The 25,381-nt window shown below is 38.0% G+C and overlaps 1 protein-coding gene across 2 annotated transcripts in view; it reads left to right on the top strand.

Annotated features, from left to right (window-relative positions):
• Window positions 1-25,381, top strand: part of SLIT2 (slit guidance ligand 2) — a 321,752-nt gene that overhangs the window by 270,452 nt on the left and 25,919 nt on the right. For both annotated transcript variants that reach the window (XM_084898584.1, XM_084898583.1), the window contains 4 exons: window positions 1,510-1,634; window positions 1,786-1,883; window positions 3,113-3,252; window positions 25,066-25,159. In XM_084898584.1, coding sequence (XP_084754710.1) covers window positions 1,510-1,634; window positions 1,786-1,883; window positions 3,113-3,252; window positions 25,066-25,159 — 457 coding nt within the window. The remainder of the gene's footprint in view (window positions 1-1,509; window positions 1,635-1,785; window positions 1,884-3,112; window positions 3,253-25,065; window positions 25,160-25,381) is intronic.

The raw sequence follows: 25,381 nt of genomic DNA, 5'->3' as shown, positions 1-25,381 counted from the left end.
TGATGTTTCTCTCCCTCTCCCTGAAATCAGTAAAGATATATTTAAAGGGGGAAAAAAGATATGCAGTTTTTATGCCCATATTCTCTTTCATACATGGGTTTTGTTGGAATACTAAAAACACAAACATGAACTCTAACTGATAAAGAAATATGATGAAAGGTACTTTATATGAGCAGAAGTCATAAAACTGGGGAGAGATCCATTGGAAGGTTAGAGCAGTGACAGTAAAGGGGAGTATCCTGTACAATCCACTCAGATAACTTCGCTAAAATGGACATGTGATCAATCATCTGATTGCAATTGTCGCTGCTGTTTCAATGAGGATAAAATCTTTCAGAGAGACCAGAGATAGCAGAGACATAATTAAAATTGTTATATTCTATATTATAAAGAGCTAATATGCTAATTAGACAGAACAGCAGAACAGCTGTCCGGATGACCTTCTGGACAAAGCTAGGGTTGCCAGGGCCGAACCCCTTGCACGAATTTCATGCATCAAGCCTCTAGTTTTGTATATAATGATGTCAGCTTGATAGAATGTCCTCATCTGACAGTTGCCAAGAGGCTGTCCAGTGAGGTCTCACCAACAGTGCAAAGCAGCATTGGTGGAACATCATATAATTGAGGACAGTGCAAGTTCTACACTGTTGGCCATTTACGGGACAAATATGTGCAACCAAAGGAAAGGGGCTGCAACTGAATCTGCTTTGAATCCAAACCTTTTATGGATCATGAGTATTATTTAAATATAGTTTCCAAAAAGAGGGATAGCAAGTAGACATAATTTCATTGGGAAATCCTTCTGGATGAGGATGATACAGAAATTCTACCCATCGCATGCCTACACCTATGTGCTGGCAAAGTGAACCAAATGGATATGAGAGAAGAGGATATAATGGAGATTGTCTGTTTGGTGTATTTCTATGTACATAAACATGGTATTTTTTTAATATCTCCTTTATGAAAACAATACTACTGAACTAATGTTATCAGGGAAGGTACATTATATTTCATATGTTATTGATAAATTGATATTTTAACTGATGAGTTTCTACTTATAAAACTTATCCACACGTCTCCCAATGTACATGCACACACAGACACACACACAGTCCTCTTTGGGATGGGTGACATGTCTTTCCATGGCAGCTGGCTGAAATTAAGATACAGGCGGTGGCCATGGAGCTCATTGGCCGGTGAAGGGGTTGACCATGTTAATTAGCATGATTAACATCAGATACTAACCATCTAAATCAAAACCCAGAGTCCCACTCTGATGTCAGGGAGTCTCACCATCCCTCAATAAAAAGGCCTCCTATTACATTATTACATAATATGATGATGCTGATTTCTGGTTTTGTCATGGAAGAGGCTCATATAAGATATATGACCAATAACTTTTATACAAAATATACTGTTACATTAAACTCATTAAAGCATTAAAAAAATCCTAAGTGACTTATAAATAGAAAGCACCAGTTTCACATATTTTTTTCAATTACTTTTTAGGTCCTGTGGATGTGACTATATTAGCTAAATGTAATCCTTGCTTATCAAATCCATGCAAAAATGATGGCACCTGTAACAATGATCCAGTTGACTTTTATCGCTGTACCTGTCCATATGGTTTCAAGGTGAGTCGAAGCTGTCATAGGAGCTCTGATTTGAAAGGATAGCTCTCCTTGGTAGGCCTGTCTTATTTTAATGTGCTGTCAACTACCTTATTTTATTGTGCTAACAACTACTTTATTTACACCCAACTCTGCTTGGCCATTCCTTCTCCAGGGGCAGGACTGTGATGTCCCAATTCATGCATGTATCAGTAACCCATGTAAACATGGAGGAACTTGCCACTTAAAAGAAGGTGACAAAGATGGATTCTGGTAGGTCATTCATTAGTCTGTGATCTGTGTCTAAAGTATTGGAGCTAGAATAACTAAGCAAACACACATTCTCCCTTTCAAATGTGGGAACTTTATTTTAAAATGAATGCCAGGAATCAATTCACAAGAACAAAATGTGTGAGTTCCTCTCTGAGATATTGCAACATAAAAACAAATATAGATGTTTCAGTATTTTCAGCTCAGGCAGCTACAAAATCCAGAAATTTTAAAACATGTACATGCACACATTATGATTAATCAAGTTAGATTAGATCAAGATAATGGAGTGGCTGTATTATGCTAATTAATAATCAGCTAGTCTCCTACTGAAAGTTATATATTCATTTGTTGCTGTGTATATTCTTTTAAAGACAGTGTATAATGAAAAGATGTAGGTCCCACTGAAACAAAATTAATGATTCATTTCCAACCTCCAATATAAAGAGACAATCATGCTGTGAACATTTTTAATCTGGAATTATTTAATCATACAGTACAATTACCTCAGATGTACTTCATGAATTATGAAATAGAGTTCTTATGATGACACTAATAATTTCACGTAAGAATGCTAATGTACCACTAAAGCTTGTTAGGAATATCACTTTTATAATAAATAGGCTTCATTTCTGCATTCTGTTATGAAACTATCTCTTTTTCATTGAGGCTTTTCAAAGATTATTCTGATACTTACTAAGATGAAATGTACAGTGTTTTATGCCAGTGGAAAAAAATGCATTTATTGAGACGTAAAAAGAACATTCACATTTTATAATTGAAAGGAAGATAAAATTTGATTTTCAAATTACCTTTTTGTTCTGTTTTGAGATATCAAGAACATTACACATAGGGCAGTAGGTGTTACCATTTTTAAAAAAAATCAGAACCAGTTCCTTGTCACTTGTGAGTAAAGAAGCATGGATTATTTTATTAGAGCACAATTTGAGATTAAAATAGAGTAAACTTTGCTTGTATTTTAAATCTGCAAATATATGGTATTTATTGACTTACAGGGCCATTTCCAGCCAGCATTTTTTAAAGTTGTTTTTGATTTGTAAGATATTATCTTAAATGAATACTTATACATGTCATTAAAAATCAATTCTTTGTTGTTAAAAGTTCTGTAATTGATAAATGTATTTAGTATTTTTCAATATGTAGACCACATGTTGTTTTTTTAAATACAGAGTTGTTATTATTATTTTACTTTTCCTCCCTTTGGTGTTCAGGTGTATTTGTGCTGATGGATTTGAAGGAGAACACTGTGAAGTCAATATTGATGACTGTGAAGATAATGACTGTGAAAATAATTCTACTTGTGTGGATGGGATTAATAACTACACATGCCTTTGCCCACCTGAGTACACAGGTAGGAAATGCTCAAATGCTCAGCCATCGGTCCATGTATCTGAATGCATCATGGGAATTTTGCTGCATGCGTTTAGTAAATTATTGAATTATTCAATAACTGGTAGGTATTTGGGAAATTAGAGGTAATGTAAATAACAGCTAGAGTTAATAATTGTTTCATTCAACCAAAAGACTCACCAAGCACAGTTATCTACCATGTTATTGCTATCCAGCAAACCCAGGAGTTATCATATTGTACCTATTAGGCTCACAATTAGATGGTATCACCCACAAAGCATTTTTCCTGTGCTGATCAACACATGTAACAAGGGGCATTTTTTAATATAGTCGAAACATAATTAAGCATTTCAGATTATATCCATACTTGCTTCTTCAATAATGAGTGCTTTCCTCTAATAACTCATGTTCTTAAAAAAATACAAATAGAAAAATATTGAGCACTTTGAATAATCTTATGAGACTGTCATCTTCTTTCTGGCATTTTGTTTCTTGAGATGATAAATTCAAGAAAATTAATTTCTTCCCTGGATAAGCCAATAGGCTGTAAAGTCAACATCAAGTTTATAATTTGGCTATTATGTCAGAATATTTATTTTGATTTAATTTTGTGGCTATGAAGAAGAAACATCACAACTATAACCTTGTTTTCTTAATAGACCACTTAGAGAATGTTATGCATTTTATTTGTAAGAAAATATGGAGCAGTAAATTCTGTCACTCTATTTGAAGTTACCATTTTCATTCCACTGGGTACATTTCATTAGTTGCATTTATTTCCACATGATGTAATGCATAGTTAATATCAGAGGGTGAAATAACTACATAAATGCCTAAGGTCAACGTCTCCCAACATGAAAGATGAAGTCACATCGTATGATTAACTGTCCAGGGGATTTATTAGGAAAGCATGGACATTTAAGCTTTTATGGCATGCCTAAACTTTGTATTTCACTAAGTACCTTTCTTGATGGGAAAATGCAAGATAGAATAATGGGGTGTTGTTTTGACAACCCAGATCTGTTTGAGTGCCTCTGAAGCTGCCTTCTCAGGGTTGGATTTTTTTTTTTCTTTTATACCAACGAAGCACCCAATGCCATATAAAGTAATATACTTAGCTACAGTAGAAATTTGAACATGGTATAGCCACCAATTTCTCTATTACATATATGCAGCCCTTGAGGGCAGAATTTGAGTGTTCTTTGATATTTTGAATTAGTGAAGGATAGCAAGTGTATTCAGCATGCACTAAAGCCCTGGGGGCTCCCCTGAGAATGGAGTTGTATTGCATAGGGTCCTTTAGACCTGTATATGAAGCCTGCTGTTTGCATTAAAATCTGTTACCTAGATAGAATCCTTTTCTTCTTCTGCCATTGTTCTATCATCATTACAGAAAAAGCTTAATTCACTTAAACTTTGAGGCCCTTTAAACCAGTATACTCTGGCTAGGAGAAATTGGACCAGGGCACTTCAAAGGCACCTTGGCCAGCTAATGAGATCCAGAGCCCAGCAACCAGGGATTGGTCAACATCCTCCTTGTGTTGACAACCCAGGCCTGAGAGCACTGCAGTGTTTGGGTTCTCACGTGCCTTTTTTTTTTTTTTCCATGACCATTTACAGAAGGTGGCAGATTCTTCCGAGTTGCTTTGGAGGAGTTCCCCTGCTTTGGCTTAAGATCTGCTGTACCTTCTTCTTTATCCGTTTCTTTTAAGTCTGTTTTATCTTCTCAACCTACACAGTCCAACCTCCCTTCCTTACCTGATCCTCTTGCCCACGTGTTGTCTCCGCCCGAAGTGACTGTTCAGTGCGGCTTCCTCTGAAAAGTATTATGAAGCCTCATCTCTCTGTGCCAGATATATTTCTCTGAAACATTAAAAAAAAAAAAAAAAAAAAAACAAAAAAAACAAAGAAACAACTTAGCAAAACCACTGTTTAGCCAAAATATGACATCTATAAAGCTATCATGTGGGAACCTGCCAAGATTATCTGTCAAGAGCCATTTGGTTCTCCTGAGACTCATTGAGTCTTTTTAAGCATAGCTATTACAGATATCGGTTTGCCTGAATTTTGGCAAAGTGTAAACAAAAATCCTGAGCTCAATAGAAACTTAATAGCATGAAGATATTACCACTCTGCCTTTTGGGCTGAATCTTATGGGCAGTAAAGTGTTTGACGATTTGGCATTAGAGCAAATATCTAAATGAGGCCCTTTTGTAACTCATCTATTCACTATAGCATTTCTGTCCATATGTGAGATGAGCTCATTTGCAAAATATCAAACAACCATCTGCAGATTTTGAAGTTAGTGGCACATAGTGGCCTTTAATTATAGGAAAATATAAATCGGGCTCCAGAGTTTTATATCCTGCTTCATCCAAGTCCGCAGTTAGGGAGGAATTTTCGTATAATGCGGCTGTATTGTTTTAGATGTAAGTTTGGAGTCTGATTAATGAGCATGAGATCTGGGAACAGAAACCCTGCTATGCTCAGGGAATATAATAATGTTGTCATTGTTTAAAAATCATTCAAGTCACAAGTTGCTTTCTGTTTGAAGATTTTTCACTCGATACCCCAGAGGCATAGATGGGAACGTGAACTCTTTAGTTGGAACAAATAAAACTTCATGGAAAAAGCTCATAAATTATTATGGGGGAAGGCTTTACATTTGGCATCCATGGCAAGAGTCAGACTGGACATACTATTGCTAATGGAGAAAATTCAGAGATCTGAAAGCAATTTGATGGAGAAATCTCGATATGATGGGCAGGCTATAAAACACGACTACAAATATCAAAAATAAAATGAATCACCATTGGAAGTTTATTAAATGTATTTAAGCCCATATCACCAGCACATTATAGTAAATAGTTATTGATTTACTATAAGTTTTACTAAAAAACTATCTGCTTTTTTCTGCTGCAGGGATTAACAACATAAATTTAAGGGTCAATATTGATTTTCTATGATCTAAAACTTGTTATACTTCTTTCCTCCCCCCAGTTATCAAAACTGTTATTTTCTACTTAATGCAATCCATTATCTGTTCCAGTTGTATAATAAATGGTTGTTGATAGCTAATTCTTCAGGCAGGTTAATTTATGAAAAGTTTAATTCCATATAATTCTAAATTAAAACCACTACAATAAGGATTAAGCATAGTTAATTTTTGAAGAGTTTAATTCAGCATTGTTTTAAATTAAAGGCACTACACCAAGGATGGGGCGAAGTCAGACTCAGAAATTGATAAGCAAATAATTTTCAAATTCACTCTAGGGTTTCAATTTTAGCTTGAAAAATTCTTTTTTATTTTTAATTTTTAAAAAACCATTATTGTATCCTTTCTAAAACCAAGGCATTTCTTGAATGTGCATTTCAAGCAATCACACAAGCTCAAAACTTATAAAAATGAACATTATAAACATGGCACCCCTGCCACGTTGAGAACCTGGCACCCTATCTGAAACTCTGGTATGAACTTAGGGGTTGACTTGGAAAATGTGTTTTTGCATGTTTCCCGAGAGTCAGGCCCTGGATCTGCTCTGTCAAGACTATGTTTCTTAATCAACCCTACTCTCATGGAACCACACTTAAAGATGATCACACTGTATTCCAAGATGTCACTTAATGGGATTAACCAAATTCGGTACACAAAGGCTTCCATACCAGTTTGGCATGTAAAGATGCAGAAAACATTCAGACCGTTTTAATTTTTCCATGTAGTACCCTTATTTCTTTTTCCTAACCATCCATGCCCACCTACTAACCATGATGTACGGTGTTAAAAAGTAAGGCTGGTTAAGTGACCTGGTTGAGATGCAGATCCCTGGCTGCCTGTGATGGCATTTGCCTGTCTCCTCATGTCCCCCTTGTTTGTGTTTTGGCCGGCTATAGGTAAGAAATCCAAGCCTTGCTTCCCCTCACCCGCTCACTCTGGGCCCTTCCGTTATAAATACACTGGCTTCCTGTGCTCTGCTGTTGTTTCGCAATGTAAATAGTCTTTTGTCTCTTCTGTCTTTGTCGCTGCCAGCTGCTAATCTGAATGAGGTGGAAAAAGGTTAGTCGCCTTTTAAGTCTACTATGATTTTTGTTTCCCTCTTTCATTTACAGCTATATGGGTATCATTATATGTACATGGGAAAAGGAATGTGGACAAAATTGAAATTAATATGTTGAATCAGTCATGCACGTCTTTGATGTATGGGTAGCTATGCCAAGCGGTATATAAAGGGCATCTGACATGCACTTACACAATTTGTAAAAGGCTATGAAAGAAACCTTCTGAGTGGGAAGAGGGTGGTGTAAAAGAAAGACTAATAATTGCTATTCCCTACTTGTCTGTTTGCTTTTACTCTTTAAAAGATATCACAAAAATAAATTATTTTTATAATGAAAAATATAAATCATTTAGTATACCTAGGGCAGGGGTCTGCAACCTTTAAGACATAAAGAGGCATTTGGACCCGTTTCCAAAGGAAAAAAAAACCTGGGAGCCGCAAAATCATTGCGACATTTAAAACAAATATAACTGTTTCTTACCTTAATAGTATATACCAGATCGTGCAATTAGCTGTCAATCTGAAGAAAAAAAGGACTTTTTCACTTAACAATGAAAATATATAACTATATATAACTATATTTTTGCAAATTAATAGCTAAATAAAATATTTAATTTACCTGGTTAATGGGATTTTTGCTCCTGAACCTCAGTGCACAGTGTCAGCACATCAGGGCTGTAAGACACTACCTTCATTTTCACACAGGCTTGCAAGTTGTCGGAGCCACAGTAAAGCTTCAAAAGAGCCACATGCAGCTCTGGAGCCACAGGTTGCCGACACCTGACCTAGAGTATAGATACAAGTATTTTCAGTACTGGGATTTTTTTCAATAACCTTAAAATAATATCTTCTGAAGGTGAAACAAGAAATATTGAAAGGTGTATACATTTATGTAAACGTTTTATTTTAAAAAAATGACAAAGCCCCAAGAGCTTGGTTTATAAAATGACATTGTTGAATTCATGTTACGGTACATCATGAGTACTAGGTAGTATTTTTTAAACATATTTTTATTGATTTCAGAGAGGAAGGGGGAGGGAGAGATAGAAATATCAATGATGATAGAGAATTATTGACTGGCTACCTCCTGCATGCTCCCTACTGAGGATTGAGCTTGAAACTCAGGTGTATGCCCTGACTAGGAATCAAACCACGACGTCCTGGTTCATAGGTCTATATAATCAACCACTGAGCCATGCCAGCCAGGCAAGGCAATATTTTTAAAACATCAAGAGAGCCATGTCCAATCATTGACATAATATGGTCTATGTGGCTCCCCACATCCATCGAAGCCCAGGAAAGGAAGTCCTAGAAATGATCAAAGCAGTAAGCATGCCTGAGAAATCACCACAGAAACTTTGTGAAGCCTTATCTTAAAGTTTTAGAATGATTACTAATAACATCAGTCTTTTACTCAGTCTGTTGGCCAAAAGTCTTTAAGTGCCAAGTGCAGGCTTAGCAGCCTCTAAGGAGCCCAAGGTGTGTCTGTCTTGGCAGGGCCAGTTGTCTGTGAAGCACTGGCTGGAAGATAATAGGGCTAATGCGGGTACGTTATCCAGCAGCCCACCCTGGCTCCTCTTGCTAAGGAATTCACTTCTGTTGCGTCATTCAGGCAATTTACTGTGTGTGGTCACTTACCAAGCACAATTAAGTTGACAAACATGAAAAAAGAAATGGTTTCATATTGTACAATATAAAAATATAGCCTGGTCAATTCTCTGTGGATTGATGCATTCTTGGTCAAATATCATCTCTCCTTTTTTCCAAATACTAAATCACTTGGTGGTTTGGGGTGAGGATGTCTAAGGTCTGAGTCTATCAGAAACATAATAGCAATTATTCTGTCACAGGAATATGCCCTTAAGTAGCTCTATCTGCTCTCAGGAGCAAGCTTGGCAGTGTGAGAGTATTTCCAATCACCACGTGGTTTCATGTGTTGACTAAATTTCATGCCTAGGTTTATAAAACATGTCTTTTATTTCCAAGAATCTGCTGATGACTGAATTTGCTTATAAAAACCATCTAACCATTCTCTATTTTTTAACCCAAAATTAACTAGAAATGAAATTGCAATTTCTTTATGACAATGAGGGTAATTTTCTTAAATATTTTTTAAAAAAAAAAGTTCTAGAATTAGCTGACATAAGGAAAATGTTTAAATCGCTGTAGACATATACAAGCAACAACTTGTACAAAGCATTGAGAAAGCACTCACCCATGGATCCACAGATTGTAAAGAGGGGTCCATCCAATACCTCACCGACCCCATGGCATGCCCTCTGACTTGGGGGACTTGCACTAGGACCAATTCCTACTTATCTGCTGCCACGGTCCAGGCTCAGAATCGGTACCTCTCACAAAGGCTCCAACTGGCCAATGATGCCCAACAAGCTTTTCTTTTACTGCCTCTCCAGCTTGCCATACCCAAGGTCCCTGGTGTGCATCTGAAAACAGTAGAGGGAGCCAGAAAAATCAGGTGCTGACCATCAGTCTGTTTTATCTACACATGAGGGAAAAGAAGTATCTAATCAGTGCCTGTATAATTAATTAATTAGCTAATTAATTAATTCTCCTGTTGCTGAGTCTACTTCCCATCACTTAGGGCAGCTGGGATACTGATGGATTTGTCCAGCTAATGGGAGAAGCTTAGTTTTCTCATCCTCATTTTTAGGATGGGACTTCTCCCAGTCTTTATTTCCTTTTCTCTTTCTTTGTTTTTTGTTGTGTTTTTTTGTTTGTTTGTTTTGTTTTTGTGAAACAGGGATAATTGACATCTATTCCACCTCAGAATAACATGGAAAGATAGATGGGAAAACACTTTACAATGTTACATGTCATATGCAAGAAATACCCTGTTTCCCCAAAAATAAGACAGTGTCTTATATTAATTTCTGCTCCCAAAGATGCTCTAGGTCTTATTTTCAGGGGATATCTTATTTTTCCATGAAGAAGAATACCGTACATATTTATTGTTAAATGAAAATAAAGGAAATTTATTACCTGTATACGGTACAATAGTATGGTAGTTGTCAACACAAACCAGACAAACTGTGAATCCTACAGTATCAAGAATTTACTCATTTATTCAATGACAATCATGTCATCGTCTTCTGGAACATCATCATAACAATCCAATTCCTGAATTTCCTGGTGAATTTCTCGTGACTCCATTTTTTCAGAATCAGTGGATCAAATCTCTCATGTTTAGCAATAGCACTGACTTTAAATGAGTACTTCTTGTCAAGATAGCCTGCTCGCAGTGCATTTGCAATGCAACTGTCAGTAATTTTCTCCCATGAATTCTGCACCCAAGTCACAACTTCTTGCAGTTTAGGTTTCACAATGTTTCCATGCTGATTTCTCTCCATTCTATTTTCAATGTAGTCATTAATTTCCATGTGCAAATTGTCTTTGAATGGCTTGTTTATTGCAATATCAAGAGTGTGGAGATAGGCCGTCATTCCTGCAGGAATCATTATCTGATCTATTTTTCTTTCGTGAAGAAATGTCTTCATGTCTTTAACATGGTGAGTGCTGGCTGCATCCCAGACTAGCAGACTTCTTTGGCTCCCTCGCATAACAAGCGGCAGCATTAAATCGACCCTCTTCCTTATAACTGCTTGTGTGGCCCAGGCTTTTTCAGTTTCAAGAATAAAAACACCCAAAACACGTTCAATTTTTTCCTTCTTGCCCTTAGAAATGATTAAAGGTGGGATTTTAGTGCCATCCAGACGAATTGCCAAAATAAAGGAAATGTGCACTTTTGTAAGCAGTGGAGGGAATGTACACTAAGGAGGTACCCCACTGTTCAATTGTTGTTTGAAATGATTGGCCCATAAACACTGCAGTTTCATCCATAGCAATCATGTTGGAAAGATTGTATTTAGAGAAGTCAGCATCATCAATAAAGGACTTGAATGCAAGTGCTCACTTAATAACTTGAGTATCTTCCAACCTAAACAATGTTGCTGATCTTCTTAAAGACAGTTCACTTCGCTGAAGGAAATTATCCAGCCAGTGTTGTGATGCTTTGAAGTCTTCGAGGGCTATGTCAAACTGTGGTGCCATTGCAAGGGCAAATTCTTGAATCTTAGCCCTATTCACAACCAAAGCCTTTGCTCTCCTGTCAACAACCCATTCACAGATCAGGTCTTCCAGCTCAGAAAATAATGGTTGCTGACCTGATCCACACTTGTGCTTTTTAGCATTTCCCTTGTCCACTTGTTCAATGAGGTTACCATACTCTGCTCACCATTTTTGGACCAATCGGATACTCAACATCTTCTCTTTGCAGAAAGCAGTAAGATTTTGGCCCCAAGAGTCTTCCACGATTCCTTTCTTGTACTCCACAGAGTAGCTTTTTCTTTTTGCGCTCATTTCTAGGGGTAAAAAAAAGGAATTGGGGTATCAAGGTGGGGGGAGGGGTATCACTTAAAATGACACAGGGGGAATCAGAGGGGTGAATCAAAATGGCACAGGAGAATCAGAGGGGGGATTACCATTTTAGTAACCTCTTTTGATCCTCCTGTGTCATTTTGATTGCCCCCTCTGATCCTCCTGTGTCATTTTAAGTGATACCCCTCCCCCCACCCCTGTGCCACTGAACACCTTCACCAAACATTCCCCCTACCCCTTTATCAGACATTTACCCCCTGGGGCCTACCTGGGGACTGTCACTGGGCTTGCTGGGGCCTGGATCTGGGCTGGAGCAGGGTCTGCCACTGACTGAGAACCTTCAGTCATCATGAGGGCGGCAGCGAGCATCAGGTAGTGTCACCAGAGACAGACCAGCACTCACCACCTTCACCGCGTTTAGTCCGCTCTAATCTTCCTGTTCTTCTACACGAATATGCGAAAGTCTCTTCCTCTCTCCCACCCTGCTCACTCTGACCTCTGCTCTGCCTCCACACAGCAGTGATGTCAGGACTCCGCGAAATGTCATTGGTTTCTAGACGCCAGTTGGGGCAGCCCTAGCGAACAGTTTACAGTAAATTAATTTTCATTCTGAGACAGAGCCTAGTGGGGCCTTATTTTCGAGGGGATGCCTTATATTTCACTCAGAAGGAAACCTGTAAATAGGTCTTATTTTCGGAGGATGTTTTATTTTCGAGGAAACACGGTATCAGTGCTGTCTTGTATGACTGACGTAAAGTTTTGCACCATTTAATTCCAACCATCATCACTACATTGACCTAGATGAGTTGACACCATTCCTGATGGCATACAAATTCTTATGGTTATTTTGATAGAGCAAATCCCACCTAATGGAAATTACGTGGGTTAAGGAACTTTTTCTCCCCATATTTTTCTGTACTGCCTTTTTAAAAAGTATTAGTTTGTTATTTTTTATGCTCACTCTAGTGGAAAGGCTTTATTTGGTGTTAAGCCTTTGGTTCTCTTCACCCCCTTACTCTACTTTGAAGTGGAAGGAAATAGTAAATGCTGAAGAACTCTTGGGTTTAGTTGCATTTTTTAGGATTTGTGTATATTTTTGGATTTCCATGATCTTTTAAAAATAGTGTCCCCTTCTGTTATTAATTCTGCCTCAAGATGTGTATGGTCTTTATAGAAAATTTATTATACTTGCAGACTTACCTGCAGTATGCTTTTACTATAAAGAATACATTGGCAGCCTAATGGTATTGTGTGGTTTACATTCATCTTCTAACCTTGCAAAGCCTTCTTACAAACCTTTGAACCTCAGAAAACATTTTAATGATCCTGTTTGCTCTTAAGTTAATAGGCTGGGACCAGTGAACCCAGCACAACAGTCTAGTTTAACCAAGCCTTGTTCAATCCAACTTGGATTTATTTATTTTAAAAAAGATTTAAATATTTCTGCAGTTTCAGTAGCTGTTGGAATTAGCTCCATTATTTAGTTCCAATGAGGAAGTGCTGAAAAACACTTCTTTTTCTGTTTATTTATTGAGGAGGTTAGTTTTTCCATTTTAAAAACTCACAAGATATTTATTGAGAAAATACCTTATGCAGGGCACCGTGCTAAGCATCCAAAAATGCAAAAAAAAACATTATCCTTGTCCACCAGGCAAAATCTTTGGCTTTGGTCCTCACTGCAAGTTCAGACTAGGTCAGTTATTTTGCTAAAGTCGTCATTCCTCATATCCCAGGAAAGTTAACAGCATCATATAGTTACTTCACCAGTTCACGGGCAAAGAGAGACCCCTTTCTGACTATGAAAATGAATCAAATTCTTTGGCAAACAGGCGTTATGTAGCAATCCATTTTACATCACTGAGAACAAAAGTGAGAACATAGAAGATTTGTCCTTGTTGGAAACATTTTCATGTCCGTTTTTATAGCATGTTTTTTGGAGCCTTCCTATTGTGAATTATGGTTAACTCTATCTCACAAGGTTATTCTGTGGCCATGCCCTGCTTTGTGCATGTGTCCCATTTGGCACACTTTTGGCACTGGGAGGACATTCAGGAGCAGCTCCCATATCTTCAGGAACTCATGGTCCCTCGGGATCAGTTCTTTGTATTTTTCTACTAACAATGGACTTCATTAAGTTCAGGGAAGTGCATGTTATCTGGATTTTTTTTATTGATCCTATTAAAAAGATCAGTTAACTATTTCTGATTGAGAGGACAAATTTCAGGAGAGTTAACACAAATAAGAAAGCCTCAGATGTTGAAAAAGAATCTTCAGAAAGTGTTGACTCTTAAAAATATATATATATAGAATCACGCCATTTGTAAATAATCCTTTACTGACTAATGGAAATGAAGCCAATTGTTACTATCAGCACTGACAATATTGGAGACTGGGCATCTCTGCCCATGGTGATGAGCTGTGATGTTTGGGTGAAAACCTTGAGCAGAGCCTGCAACAAATAATTCTGGCCCTGGCCCAGCAAAAGAGGAGGAAATGGAAATAATTCCCATGAAAGTCCAATTCAGTTAACCTGTCCTGAGATGACTCCCAAAATCCCCTCATCTATGTCCAACCTCTATGTCCATCCATCTCCCTGCTCCACTGCAAGGTCTGATGAGAGAAGACAGAGGATGTTTTTTTTTTTCTTTAATCCTCACTCGAGGATACCAGGCCTGGAAGGAGCTTGCAACCAAGGTACATGCCCTTGACTGGAATCTAACCTGAGTTCTTGGGTCTGCAGGCTGATGCTCTATCCACTGAGCCACACCGGATAGGGTGAGAATGTTTTTCTTTACACAAATAAAGAGCAAATGGAAAGCCACAATGAGATATTACCTCACACTTTTCAGAATGGCTGTCATCAATAAATCAATAAACAAGTGCCGGTGGGGATGTGAAGAAAAGGAAACCCCCGTGCACTGTTGGTGGGCATGCAGCTTGGTGCAGCCACTATAGAAAGCAGTATGGAGTTACCTCAAAATATTAAAAATGGAACTGCTTTATGACCCAGCAATTCCACTCCTTGGCATATATTTGAAGAAACCCAAAACACTAATTTGAAAGGATATATGCACCCCTATGTTCATTGCAGTGTCATTTACAATAGCCAAAATTTGGAAGTAGCCGAAATGCCCATCAGTAGATGAGTGGATAAAACAACTATGGTACCTTTACACAGTGGAATACTACTCAGCCTTATAAAAGGAAATCTTACCCTTTGTGACATTATGGATAGCCCTGGAGACAATTATGCTACACAAAATAAGCCAGTTTAAGAAAGACAAGTACCATGTGACTTCACTTATGTGGAATCTAATCAACAAAACTAAATGGGAAATGTATAATTTCTGATAGGAATTTGTAAAATTTGGTAGTGAGAGTCATTCAGAACCCTTTATCTTAGTTTTTCTCAAGAATGCACTCAAGTGCCAATACACACACTTCCTTCATTCTCAGGTTTATCACTTCCATTTCCCCTTGGGATTGGCATGACTTAGCAGACGAGAGTGTAGGGATGTCTGAGTCCACATGCTACCCATCTCAGGCCAATGTCAAAACTCAAATCTGCTACCCGTTTTCCTTATATTCTCTCTGTTTCCTTACATGGTCCCTCATGCTATTGGGGTCGCCTTTATTAACATTTAAAAACGTATTTTTCCTCCAGATGCAATCCAATAAATGTTATCTGTCACATTTCTCAGCAGCCATCAAGTATCTATTTTGTGACAGATAATGTGCTAGTTAATGCAATGGGAATAAAGAGGCACAAACATATAACTATAAATAAAGGTCCTATCCTCAAATCGTATACTATTAAAAAATTAACTCTCACTTATTGTGTCTAATAAATTGTTTGTTTTGATAACTTCCCTTGCTGTACCAATGTAAGTAGCATAATCTGGTACAATTTATTGAGGTTTTTCTTGAGCCAAGTAAGAGCTCAAATGCAAATAATTGAAGAATGATGCTTTGACCCTCCATAAATCTGTGTCCTGGGGATTCTGTCAGGAATTCAACCAGACTTCCTTCCTTGTTCCAAGTATATTTGAAAATGTCATAACTGATTAGTTATAACACTATAATTCTGGTCCATTTATTCAGATTGCTGTCATAAATTCCCTTTTCATTATTGTCAATATCAATGATTCTTTTGTATATAAAACACACACACACACACACACACACACACACACACACACACCTAGTTTTGTATAATTTAAAAATAGCTACAAGGACAGGCTGCACTGTCAACCCCTCAACCCACCCCACCCCGTGAGCCTCAAAATGGACTCTGACATTTTTTTCTATTTTAGGGGAAAAGAAATTAATATGGCTACATTAGCAGAAACTAGCAGCAGCCAAGTACAATATCTCAGAAGTGCCATGGTACTCATATCTAAAATTATTTTGTTGTAGATAGACATGCCTAACCTGAATTTCAAGGTCTAACTTTTGGAAAGATTCAGAAGAGGTACTTATTAATTCAAATCCATCCTTTCTTATTTCTCCATTAGTGTAAAGCAAATCAATACTTAGCACAGAGTGATTTGAATTAGAAAATTCCAGAAATCCTAATCCAGGGGCTGTATGACCAACTTCTCTGATCAGCAGGCTTTGTGGACTGAGTAAGTCTAAGTAAAACATGTTGTTGCCCAGATCTCTTGGTAGATAGAAAGCAAGGAATCATCAATCTCAGTAACTCTTCAAACATTGCCTCTGATTAGAACAATTTACAAAGAGAACAAATCTCTTTAGGGGTAATAATAAATTTGTGGATCATAAAGTATAGTAATACATAAAAACAATAATAAGCCATTTCAGCAGTTTCTAAATGGCACTTCTACAGGGTACTGAAAAAGTGGGCATCTCATTTCTCTAAATATTACAGATTGGAACCTACAGGGTAAAGACTTTGTCATGCACTTCCTTTAATCTTTTGCTGGATAGAACTCAAGATGTTTTTCCCCAAAGTTATTAAACCAAAGCACCTTTTTTAAAATTTTTGTCAAATAGAAAATTCTCACTTCAGAGTACATATAAATAGATACTATTACAAGTGGTCAGTTTCTTTTTACACTATTATTCTTTTCAAGAAACATTTAACTGCCATGGACTAGATGGTGTCTTCATTATTCATTGATTTGCCAAAGCATCACCATAGTTAAGAATTTGGAAGAGTGCCATGAGTTAAGCCAGTATTTTTTAGGAAAATATTGTTTAAGAAATGTGAATGGCTGTGTGGGAAATAGTAATCATATTGGAAATAACATTCAACTCAGGTATCCTCAATTTGTGTTGAATCTTGATGTATTTGACATAATTAAAGTTTAGAAAATACTTTCAAGAGTATCATTTTTATAACTAAGAATAGTACAGATATTAGTAGTTACTTTGAAGTGCAGTTGTTATTCAAGTCAGTCTCCAAATTTGTGATAAAGCTGATGGAACTAGGCATTGGACTCACTTTTCTCCCCCTCTCTAAGACACCAAAGTGTGTGGTTCTCTTGCCTTTGTCACCTTTAATAGCCTAATGTCATTTGCCATTGGCACTTATTACTGTTTGGGTAGCCCATCCTGCAAACCCTAATGCTGGCTGCCCTTGGAGGGAGGGCTAAAGGTTTATTGGTCTCAGTCAGCCAGTGCTTTGCAGAAAGGTTTCTAGCCCAAGCAGCACACAAAGGCAATGCCAGACACCCCTGTTATACTCTGTAAGGACCTTGCCACTTTTGAAGTGCAGAGGTAATGGTCTTGTACCATCCCCTTTCCTTGTGCATCACTTATTACAGACAATTGAAGAAGCTCTGAGACCTGGAAGAAAATTTGGAACTCAGGAGAGAACAGCATGGGATGAATTAAGAAAGTTGAGCAGGGAGATGAAAGGAAGGAAAGAAGGAAGGAAGGAAGGAAGGAAGGACGGAAGGAAGGAAGGAAGGAAGGAAGGAAGGAAGGAAGGAAGGAAGGAAGGAAGGAAGGAAGGAAGGAAGGAGGGAGGAAAGAAGGGAGGGAAGGAGGAAGGAAGGAAGGAAGGAAGGAAGGAAGGAAGGAAGGAAGGAAGGAAGGAAGGAAGGAAAGAAGGGAGGGAGGAAGGGAGGGAGGGAGGGAGGGAGAGAGGGAGGGAAAGGGAAGGAAGGATGGCATAAATAAACTTTTACTCCCCAACCTAAACCTTCATTAAAGTAAAATTGACCACCTGTATTGGTTTGCTAGTGCTACTATGACAAATGCCAGAGACCAGATGGCTTAAACAACAGAAATGTTTGTCTCTCAGTTCTGGAGGGTGGGAGTCTGAGATCCAGGTGTCAACTGGGCTGGTCATCTGAGTGCTGTGAGGGAGACTCTGCTGCAGGTTTCTCTGCTTGGCCTGTAGCTGGGCACCTTCTCCCTGCGGCTCTTCATATCTTCTCTCTGTCACATTTCCCTTTTTGATAAGAACATCAATCATATTGGAGTAGGGCCCACCCTGATGATTTCATATGGGGTGTGTGTGTGTGTGTGTGTGTGTATGTGTGTGTGTGTTGTTGTTGTTGTGTTATTTTGTGAGTGGTTTTTTTTTTTTCATTTTAATTTGATTTCCTCTTAAGTTTACATTCTGAGGTGCTGGAGGACTCCAACATATTTATGTATCATTGTGGGGGTTTTGTTTTTTGTTTTTTTTGGGGGGGGCACATTCAACCCATAAGACCACATCACCATATTTAAAACTCTTGATCTTTGCACCACAAAACTTGATCTTTTAGTGTTGTCTGTGTCGCTAAAAAGCACTTCCAAATATACACACTAGACACCTAGAAGTTCCAGAAACCATCTTCCACCAACTGCCTCATCACCCGAATCCCTCACAAATGTTCACCTGTTTGGCTTCCTAACCACCTCTCCAGGCCATTTGTATCTCCTCTACCACCAACGGAGTGCAAGCCAAGTCATCTCTCATGTCCATTCGTATCTGCCCCTCTGTAATCCATCCGCTACCACAGCCAGAATGTTCTTTTCAAAGTGCAGATGTCAGCTGACCATCATCCATCTTCAGATCCTGCAGTGGTACCCAATCAATGCTCATAGGTTAAAGATATTCTGCCAAGTGCACCCTGACAAGTTCTGTGGCCACCTCTGGCACTACACTCTCCTGGGCTCACTCTCTGTCTCTCAGAGCTCTCATTTTCCAGGCCACCTCCTGCACAGAACCTCTGTCAGCCCTTGAGACCCCACTTCAGTCTCACATCCAATGCTCACTTCAGAAAAGCCTCCCTCACAGTCAGTCCCTCCTCTAGAGTACCTGGACATTTTTTTGCTCAGCATTTATCACCCGGCAATTTTAGAATTACTTGTGAAATTATTAGATTAATATATTTCTTCTGCTCCAGGAGACTAGCGACATCATTTTGTTGTTGTCATTGTTTTTCACCATTAGACTCCAAGCATTTAACACAGGACCTCACTCATAATCACCACTCCAAATATAGGATAATGTTAGAAATCTGGTTTGCTACAGAATCATTAGAAAAGCCATAGGCAGATCACTCCATGGGAGAAGTTTGTAGTTCAGGTATAAAACTATTTTGGTAAGTTTGGTAATAAGATGTAAACAAAAAGATAACTGGAAATACCAGAAGTACACACGAAAATAAAAGGAAGGGCCCCTTGTGTTTAAAAAGGAAGGAACATTAGCATCAGTTGAGTTCATGGATCTAAACTGAAACAGGAGGCAAGGCCAACCCTAGGTACTACTGTGTTTCCCCGAAAATAAGACATCCTCTGAAAATAAGGCCTACGTACAGGTTTCTTCTGAGTGAAATATAAGGCATCCCCCAAAAAAATAAGCCTCCCCTAAGCTAAACATGAGAGATTTGGTCCACTGATTCTGAAAGAAATGGAGTCACAAGAAATTCACCAGGAAATTCAGGAATTGGATTGTTATGATGATGTTCCAGAAGACGATGACATGATTGTCATTGAATAAATGAGTAAATTCTTGATACTGTAGGATTCACAGTTTGTCTGGTTTGTGTTGACAACTACCGTACTATTGTATCGTATACAGGTAATAAATTTCCTTTATTTTCATTTAACAATAAATGTGTACCGTATTCTTCTTCATGGAAAAATAAGACATCCCCTGAAAATAATACCTAGCGCATCTTTGGAAACAAAAATTAATATAAGACACTGTCTTATTTTCAGGGAAACAGGGTATTTCCCGGAAGAACCATCAAAGTGTGCAGAGATTTCTGCCTCGTTGCAATAAGATTCACAGTGTTGGTACCTTAAGGGGCTCTGGGCATCACTGACACTTTGTTTTTGCCACTGAATGCAATAACATTGTTGTGTGCAGCTCAGTGTGATGTTCTGCTAGCTTGCTATCTGCGTTATCCGTCTCTCTATAAGCATTTTCAAAATACTTTTTAGAGCCATGGTAGACCTTGTACACCTTCAATTTCAGAACCTCATTTTACCAATGAAGAATGGGGGCCCAGAACAATAAAACAGTTCACGTCTCTGCAACCAGTCCACTCTTTTATACTGAATAAGTTGCAGAAGGCCATCCCAAGTGATAACTCAGCAACCCAAATGTCATCTCTCCCGGTCAGAGTAGTTTCTCCCTATGATTTCTCCCTTTATTCTCGTTCACTCATCACTCTACACAGAACATTAACTCTGATAATTCAGCTTTTACTGCTCAGATAACCATAACATTTCTCATCTGAGTCAGGGCATCTGTGTGAGTGCATGGGGGCACTATTGATAATTACCTTGGGTCAACAGGGGTAAACCAGGACTTGTCCTGAGCAAGCCAGGATGTATGGTCACGTTACCAGTACATAAAATTCTTCATGAAATCCAGGTGTACAGGTGTTCCATCAATAATGAATTGTATCTTTTTCTCGAGTGGGCTTTGAGAAATCACGGCCTTTTAGGGAAGTGAGCATCGCTCTTCCCCTGTACCATCACAGCTCACATTAGTGTAACTATAGAACTCGGGCATTGTCAGTCCCCCTGTGTGCCATATTTACCTGACAGACACAACCAGATATTATTTTTTTATAAAGAAAGTCACCTCTATTTAAGACACATGATGCCATATATATATATATATATATATATATATATATATATATATATATATATATATGTTAGAGCCAGTCATTCACTAACTCTCATATCTTGAAGAGGTAGCAAAAGGCTCTGTGGTTGACTACTCTCTATTTCTTGAAAACACAGACAATTCACACACATGCACACACACACACACATATGCACACACACACATACACACAGCTTCTTAACTTTTTTTTATCAACAAAAGAGCTGAAAACTAGGAGCATGAGGAAGATGAATTTCCTTGTCTGATCAAAAGTGAGGTTGCAAATGCCAGGCAATCACGGTGTTTCACAATATTGCTTTGTCATTGAATTTCTTTAAGGATCCAGGGTAGAGAGCAAATAAATAGGGTTTCCTGAGTTGGTGTCAAATTATGCAGTCAAGGTCTGTTTGGACCCCTATCTTTTGAGGAGTTTATGGGCGCCAGAATTTAATCTGTATTCAACCACGTTGACCTTATCCCACTCCAATGGGCTGACTTATCTTTCCTGATGTCGTTTTACATATATATAGACCTGCTTATAGAATTAACAGATTATAACATTAGCTATGTGTAGTGTATAAAGAACATTTCCACTTTCCCTTTTTGTCACCTCACACTTTATCATCTTAGAAAGGGGGGCAGCCACTGATGATATTATCTCAGGCAGGCCCTGGGCCATTAAAAAAGCAAAGTCAGGTTCCTTTTGTTTTTCCTGATTTTCCACTGACATCTTGCTTTAACCAAACACATACTGGTGAAAATGATGGTAATGGTGATGATGATGATGATGATGGAGGAAGAGGGGAAGGTGAAGGAGAAGGAGAAGATGAAGAAGAAGATGATGCAAAAGGGGAGGAGGAGGAGGAGGAGGAAGAAGAAGAGGAGGGGGGAAAAGGAGAAAAGAGGAAGAAGAATAGCATAATTTCCTTTCAATACTCTGAGGTTTTGAGAAGTTTTTCATTAGTGGCTAAAAACATATGAGTATACAACTGTTAGTGCATTTTATTTCCATTATTCCTGGAAAAGCAGTGGTATTTTCAAATGTCCAATTTTTCTTTACTAATTGAGAAGTAGATATCAAGTCCTGCATTTGTGTATGGGGCTTGCTACATTTCCCATCTATATTGAGCTCCTAGGTCTCACCACTATGCAACAATATTTAAATTTTAAAGGCTGCCTTCCCCAAAATACAGCATAATCCAATGCAATTACAATAAATTAAATAGCCCAATGAAAATATTTATTTTAACATTTAGCCAGGGAAAAATCTAAAATACTGTTTAAAGAAGAGAGCATAAGCTAGTTATTATTCATGAGTGACTATTCAATAAAATGAACCAGAAAAAAAATGTTTAAAGGTTAAATTGAAATCCAAGCTGAATATAGGTCAGCAAGATAGAGTTCTTTCCTTGATGAGAATAAATCTTTCTTTTAATAACTATTATTTTAGTATGTCTCCAAACCATACTCTAAAAATATATTATGCTGTGCATGCCAAGCATACTGCTCTCAATGAACTTTCAAAGAAAGGGAATGAAATAAGCACCAATAATATGCAGTGCACACCAATCAGTACCACCCTACAACCTTACCTTGTATGATTCTTGTGAATATTTAATGACAGCCTATTTGCACAACTTTAGAACTCTCTGACACATAGTAGTAAGCACTACATAATTGTTAAGTCAACAACAGTTCAGACAATATGTGGTATTAGATAGCAGAAACAGACATCACATATAAAAATTGTACATAAATAACAAGTGGTTAATATCTAGGGAATTTTCATAAAGAAGGAGACACAGAATGGGTGTAAAAATTGAAAACAGAACTTATTAAAGTTGCTCAAGCAAAATGAAACACCGTCAAATTGGGCACAAATCTGAGATAAATTCATAAACCAGTGAATAGACACAGGTGCTGAGAATCAGAATGGAAGATTGGACTTGAATAGTGAATTAGGCAGTAATTGGGGGCAGAAAATGCTTTTGTAACATTTTTTTATATTCCAATATTTGGTCATATGGAAAAGGAGACAAATCCTTTTTGAAGTAATAAACCTTATCAGAGAGTCCAATGTGTAGCTATGTAATGGTCACAAAGAACTATCCTACACAGCTTTAGCAATGATTACTATCGCTGCTATGCTGTTCTTATAGCATAGATTCCTTATAAGGTAATAAATATTTGGCTTTGATGTAGCTTTTCACATTCAAGTTGGCACACTTAGTCTTAAAGCTGTGGTTGATTACATACTTGGCAATCTGTTTAGTCATTGATTGCTTAGAATCATTTCCTTTCTGCCCTTTTGCCCAAAACAAGTTTATGAAGAAATATCTGGTGAAGAATAAAGGGTCAACTCCTATTTTCATCTCTGAGAGCTGAAGTTTTTTCTCTATGATCTATGTCCACCTCAGACTTCACCTGGTGGCACATTGGGAGAAAACAGAGGCAGTGCCCATCACTTCCATCCTGTAGCCCCAGCATCTAGCACAGAGCATCATATAGTAAATCCATATAAACAACAGTTTAGATTGGCTTAATTGCTTTGGGTTGGGTTGGGTTGAATGGGCTCAGATCAAAAGTAAAGCATTTACCCCTTTCTCACACTAACAGAAAGTAAAAAGTTTTAAATAAACCCTGTTTAAAAATAGCTCATCATATGTAGTTGAGAAACATTTTTGTACAGATTTAGAGACACAGAAAGCTTTCTTGTACAAGAAATATATGAGACTTTCAGTGCAATGAGTTCATCTTAAGAGACAGAGAAAAAATACCTACCTTATCATAGATCAAGTTGATGTAATACTTAGATGAGCACATTATATATACTCGCATCATAGAAAGAGATGCTTGCAGAGTGAATAATATGCCACATTTAGTTGTTAGGCAACTACTTCTATCCCTCAGCAAAGTGTTACTAAACACTTGTTCTAACAACAGATGTGCTGCAAACTCCTCATTTTTATTTTTATTTTTATTAAATATATTTTATTGATTTTTTACAGAGAGGAAGAGAGAGGGACAGAGAGTTAGAAACATCGATGAGAGAGAATCATCGATCAACTGCCTCTTATACACCCCCTACTGGGGATGTGCCCGCAACCAAGATACATGCCCTTGACCCGAATCGAACCTGGGACCTTTCAGTTTGTAGGCTGAAGCTCTATCCACTGAGCCAAACTGGTTTTGGCTAAACTCATTTTTAAACCAATGCTATTTAAATCCACACATGTTGAACAAATCAAAATTCTAATAGTTTCTTGAACAGCAGCCTATAGATGTGTCACTAACATAATGAAAAATTAATTCAGAAGTAAGATAGAAAATAACTTTTATATTTTTTCAGTCCCCTTAATCTCTCACACAATGATTGGGAAAGTCTTCTCGCTGAAAATCGCATTTGACCCAATATATCTGAAAATGAAATAGAACCATGTTATTTGTATCTGAAGTAAGTTTCTAAGAAAGAGTCAGACATGCAATTAACACAGTGTGTCTAGACTCTGCATGATTATGCTCTTCACTCACTTTTATTGACAAACCTATTCCTTACGAGCTGGCTGATACCCAGAAAAAAGTCTGTGTTCTCTATTTAGAGTGATTTTCCTTTTGCTTTTTCCTGTCTATCTTGGTGGATGTATAATAGCTTAGAAGTATTCTCTGGAGCTATTGCAATAAGTCATAAGTGGGGGAAATGTTTTATTCTAGACTTATTAGACCTTGGAGACTATGAAGATCTGAGGATTATTTTTTCAGACGTTAAATAGACTAAGCCAGACATAAAAGGGTAAATACAGAATGATTCGACCTGCGTCAAGCTCAAAAACAGGCAAGGCTGTTCTGTGGCACTAACTGTCAGGATAGCAGTTATTTACCCCAGACCTCTGGGATGCTGGTCGATGGGGTTGTTCCTGGATGCGGATGTGGTGACATGAGTGGGCTCAGCCTGTGAATATTTATTAGCTATTCATTTATCCTCTGGGTAGATGCTAGACCTCCATAAAAATTCCAGAATAAAATTAATACAATAACAGACATGAAAAGCAATCAGATTTCCTTTGTCTAAACCCAATAGTATATTTGTCACAGATCGCTATACATGTGGTGTCCCAAATCATAAAACTGCGTACCAGCAGAACTTGTATTTTGGATCCTCTGCTTCTGTCTTGTGATTTTTTCCCCCCAATCACAACTGGGTCACACTGAAAGGCCATGGCACAGCCTGCTGCCAGAAGGCTGCCAACCTTCCTCTCTGAACTAATGCTGTTTGCCATGTTAACAGGCGAGTTGTGTGAGGAGAAGCTGGACTTCTGTGCCCAGGACCTGAACCCCTGCCAGCACGACTCCAAGTGCATCCTGACGCCGAAGGGAGTCAAGTAAGTTGGGGGCTGCCCCAGTGCTGTAGGGGAGGGGGCTCTGCTGGGAGCTGCTCTTCTCCACCTGCCCTCAGGATCCGGCTTCACACCTGTGCTTAGTATGAAAGGGACATACTGTCTAGGGTCCAAACATTTGTATAAATGTTCATAAACAGCGTGGACTATGCTTTAGTACACTGGAAAATAAAATAGAAGAGAGTTTCCTTTTTATCCACGACTCTT

This window comes from Pipistrellus hanaki, assembly GCF_964339955.1.
Source record: "Pipistrellus hanaki genome assembly, chromosome: 1".
NCBI lineage: Eukaryota > Metazoa > Chordata > Mammalia > Chiroptera > Vespertilionidae > Pipistrellus > Pipistrellus hanaki.
Note: the sequence above shows the minus strand (reverse complement) of the source record. Positions and strands in the feature narration are given on the sequence as shown.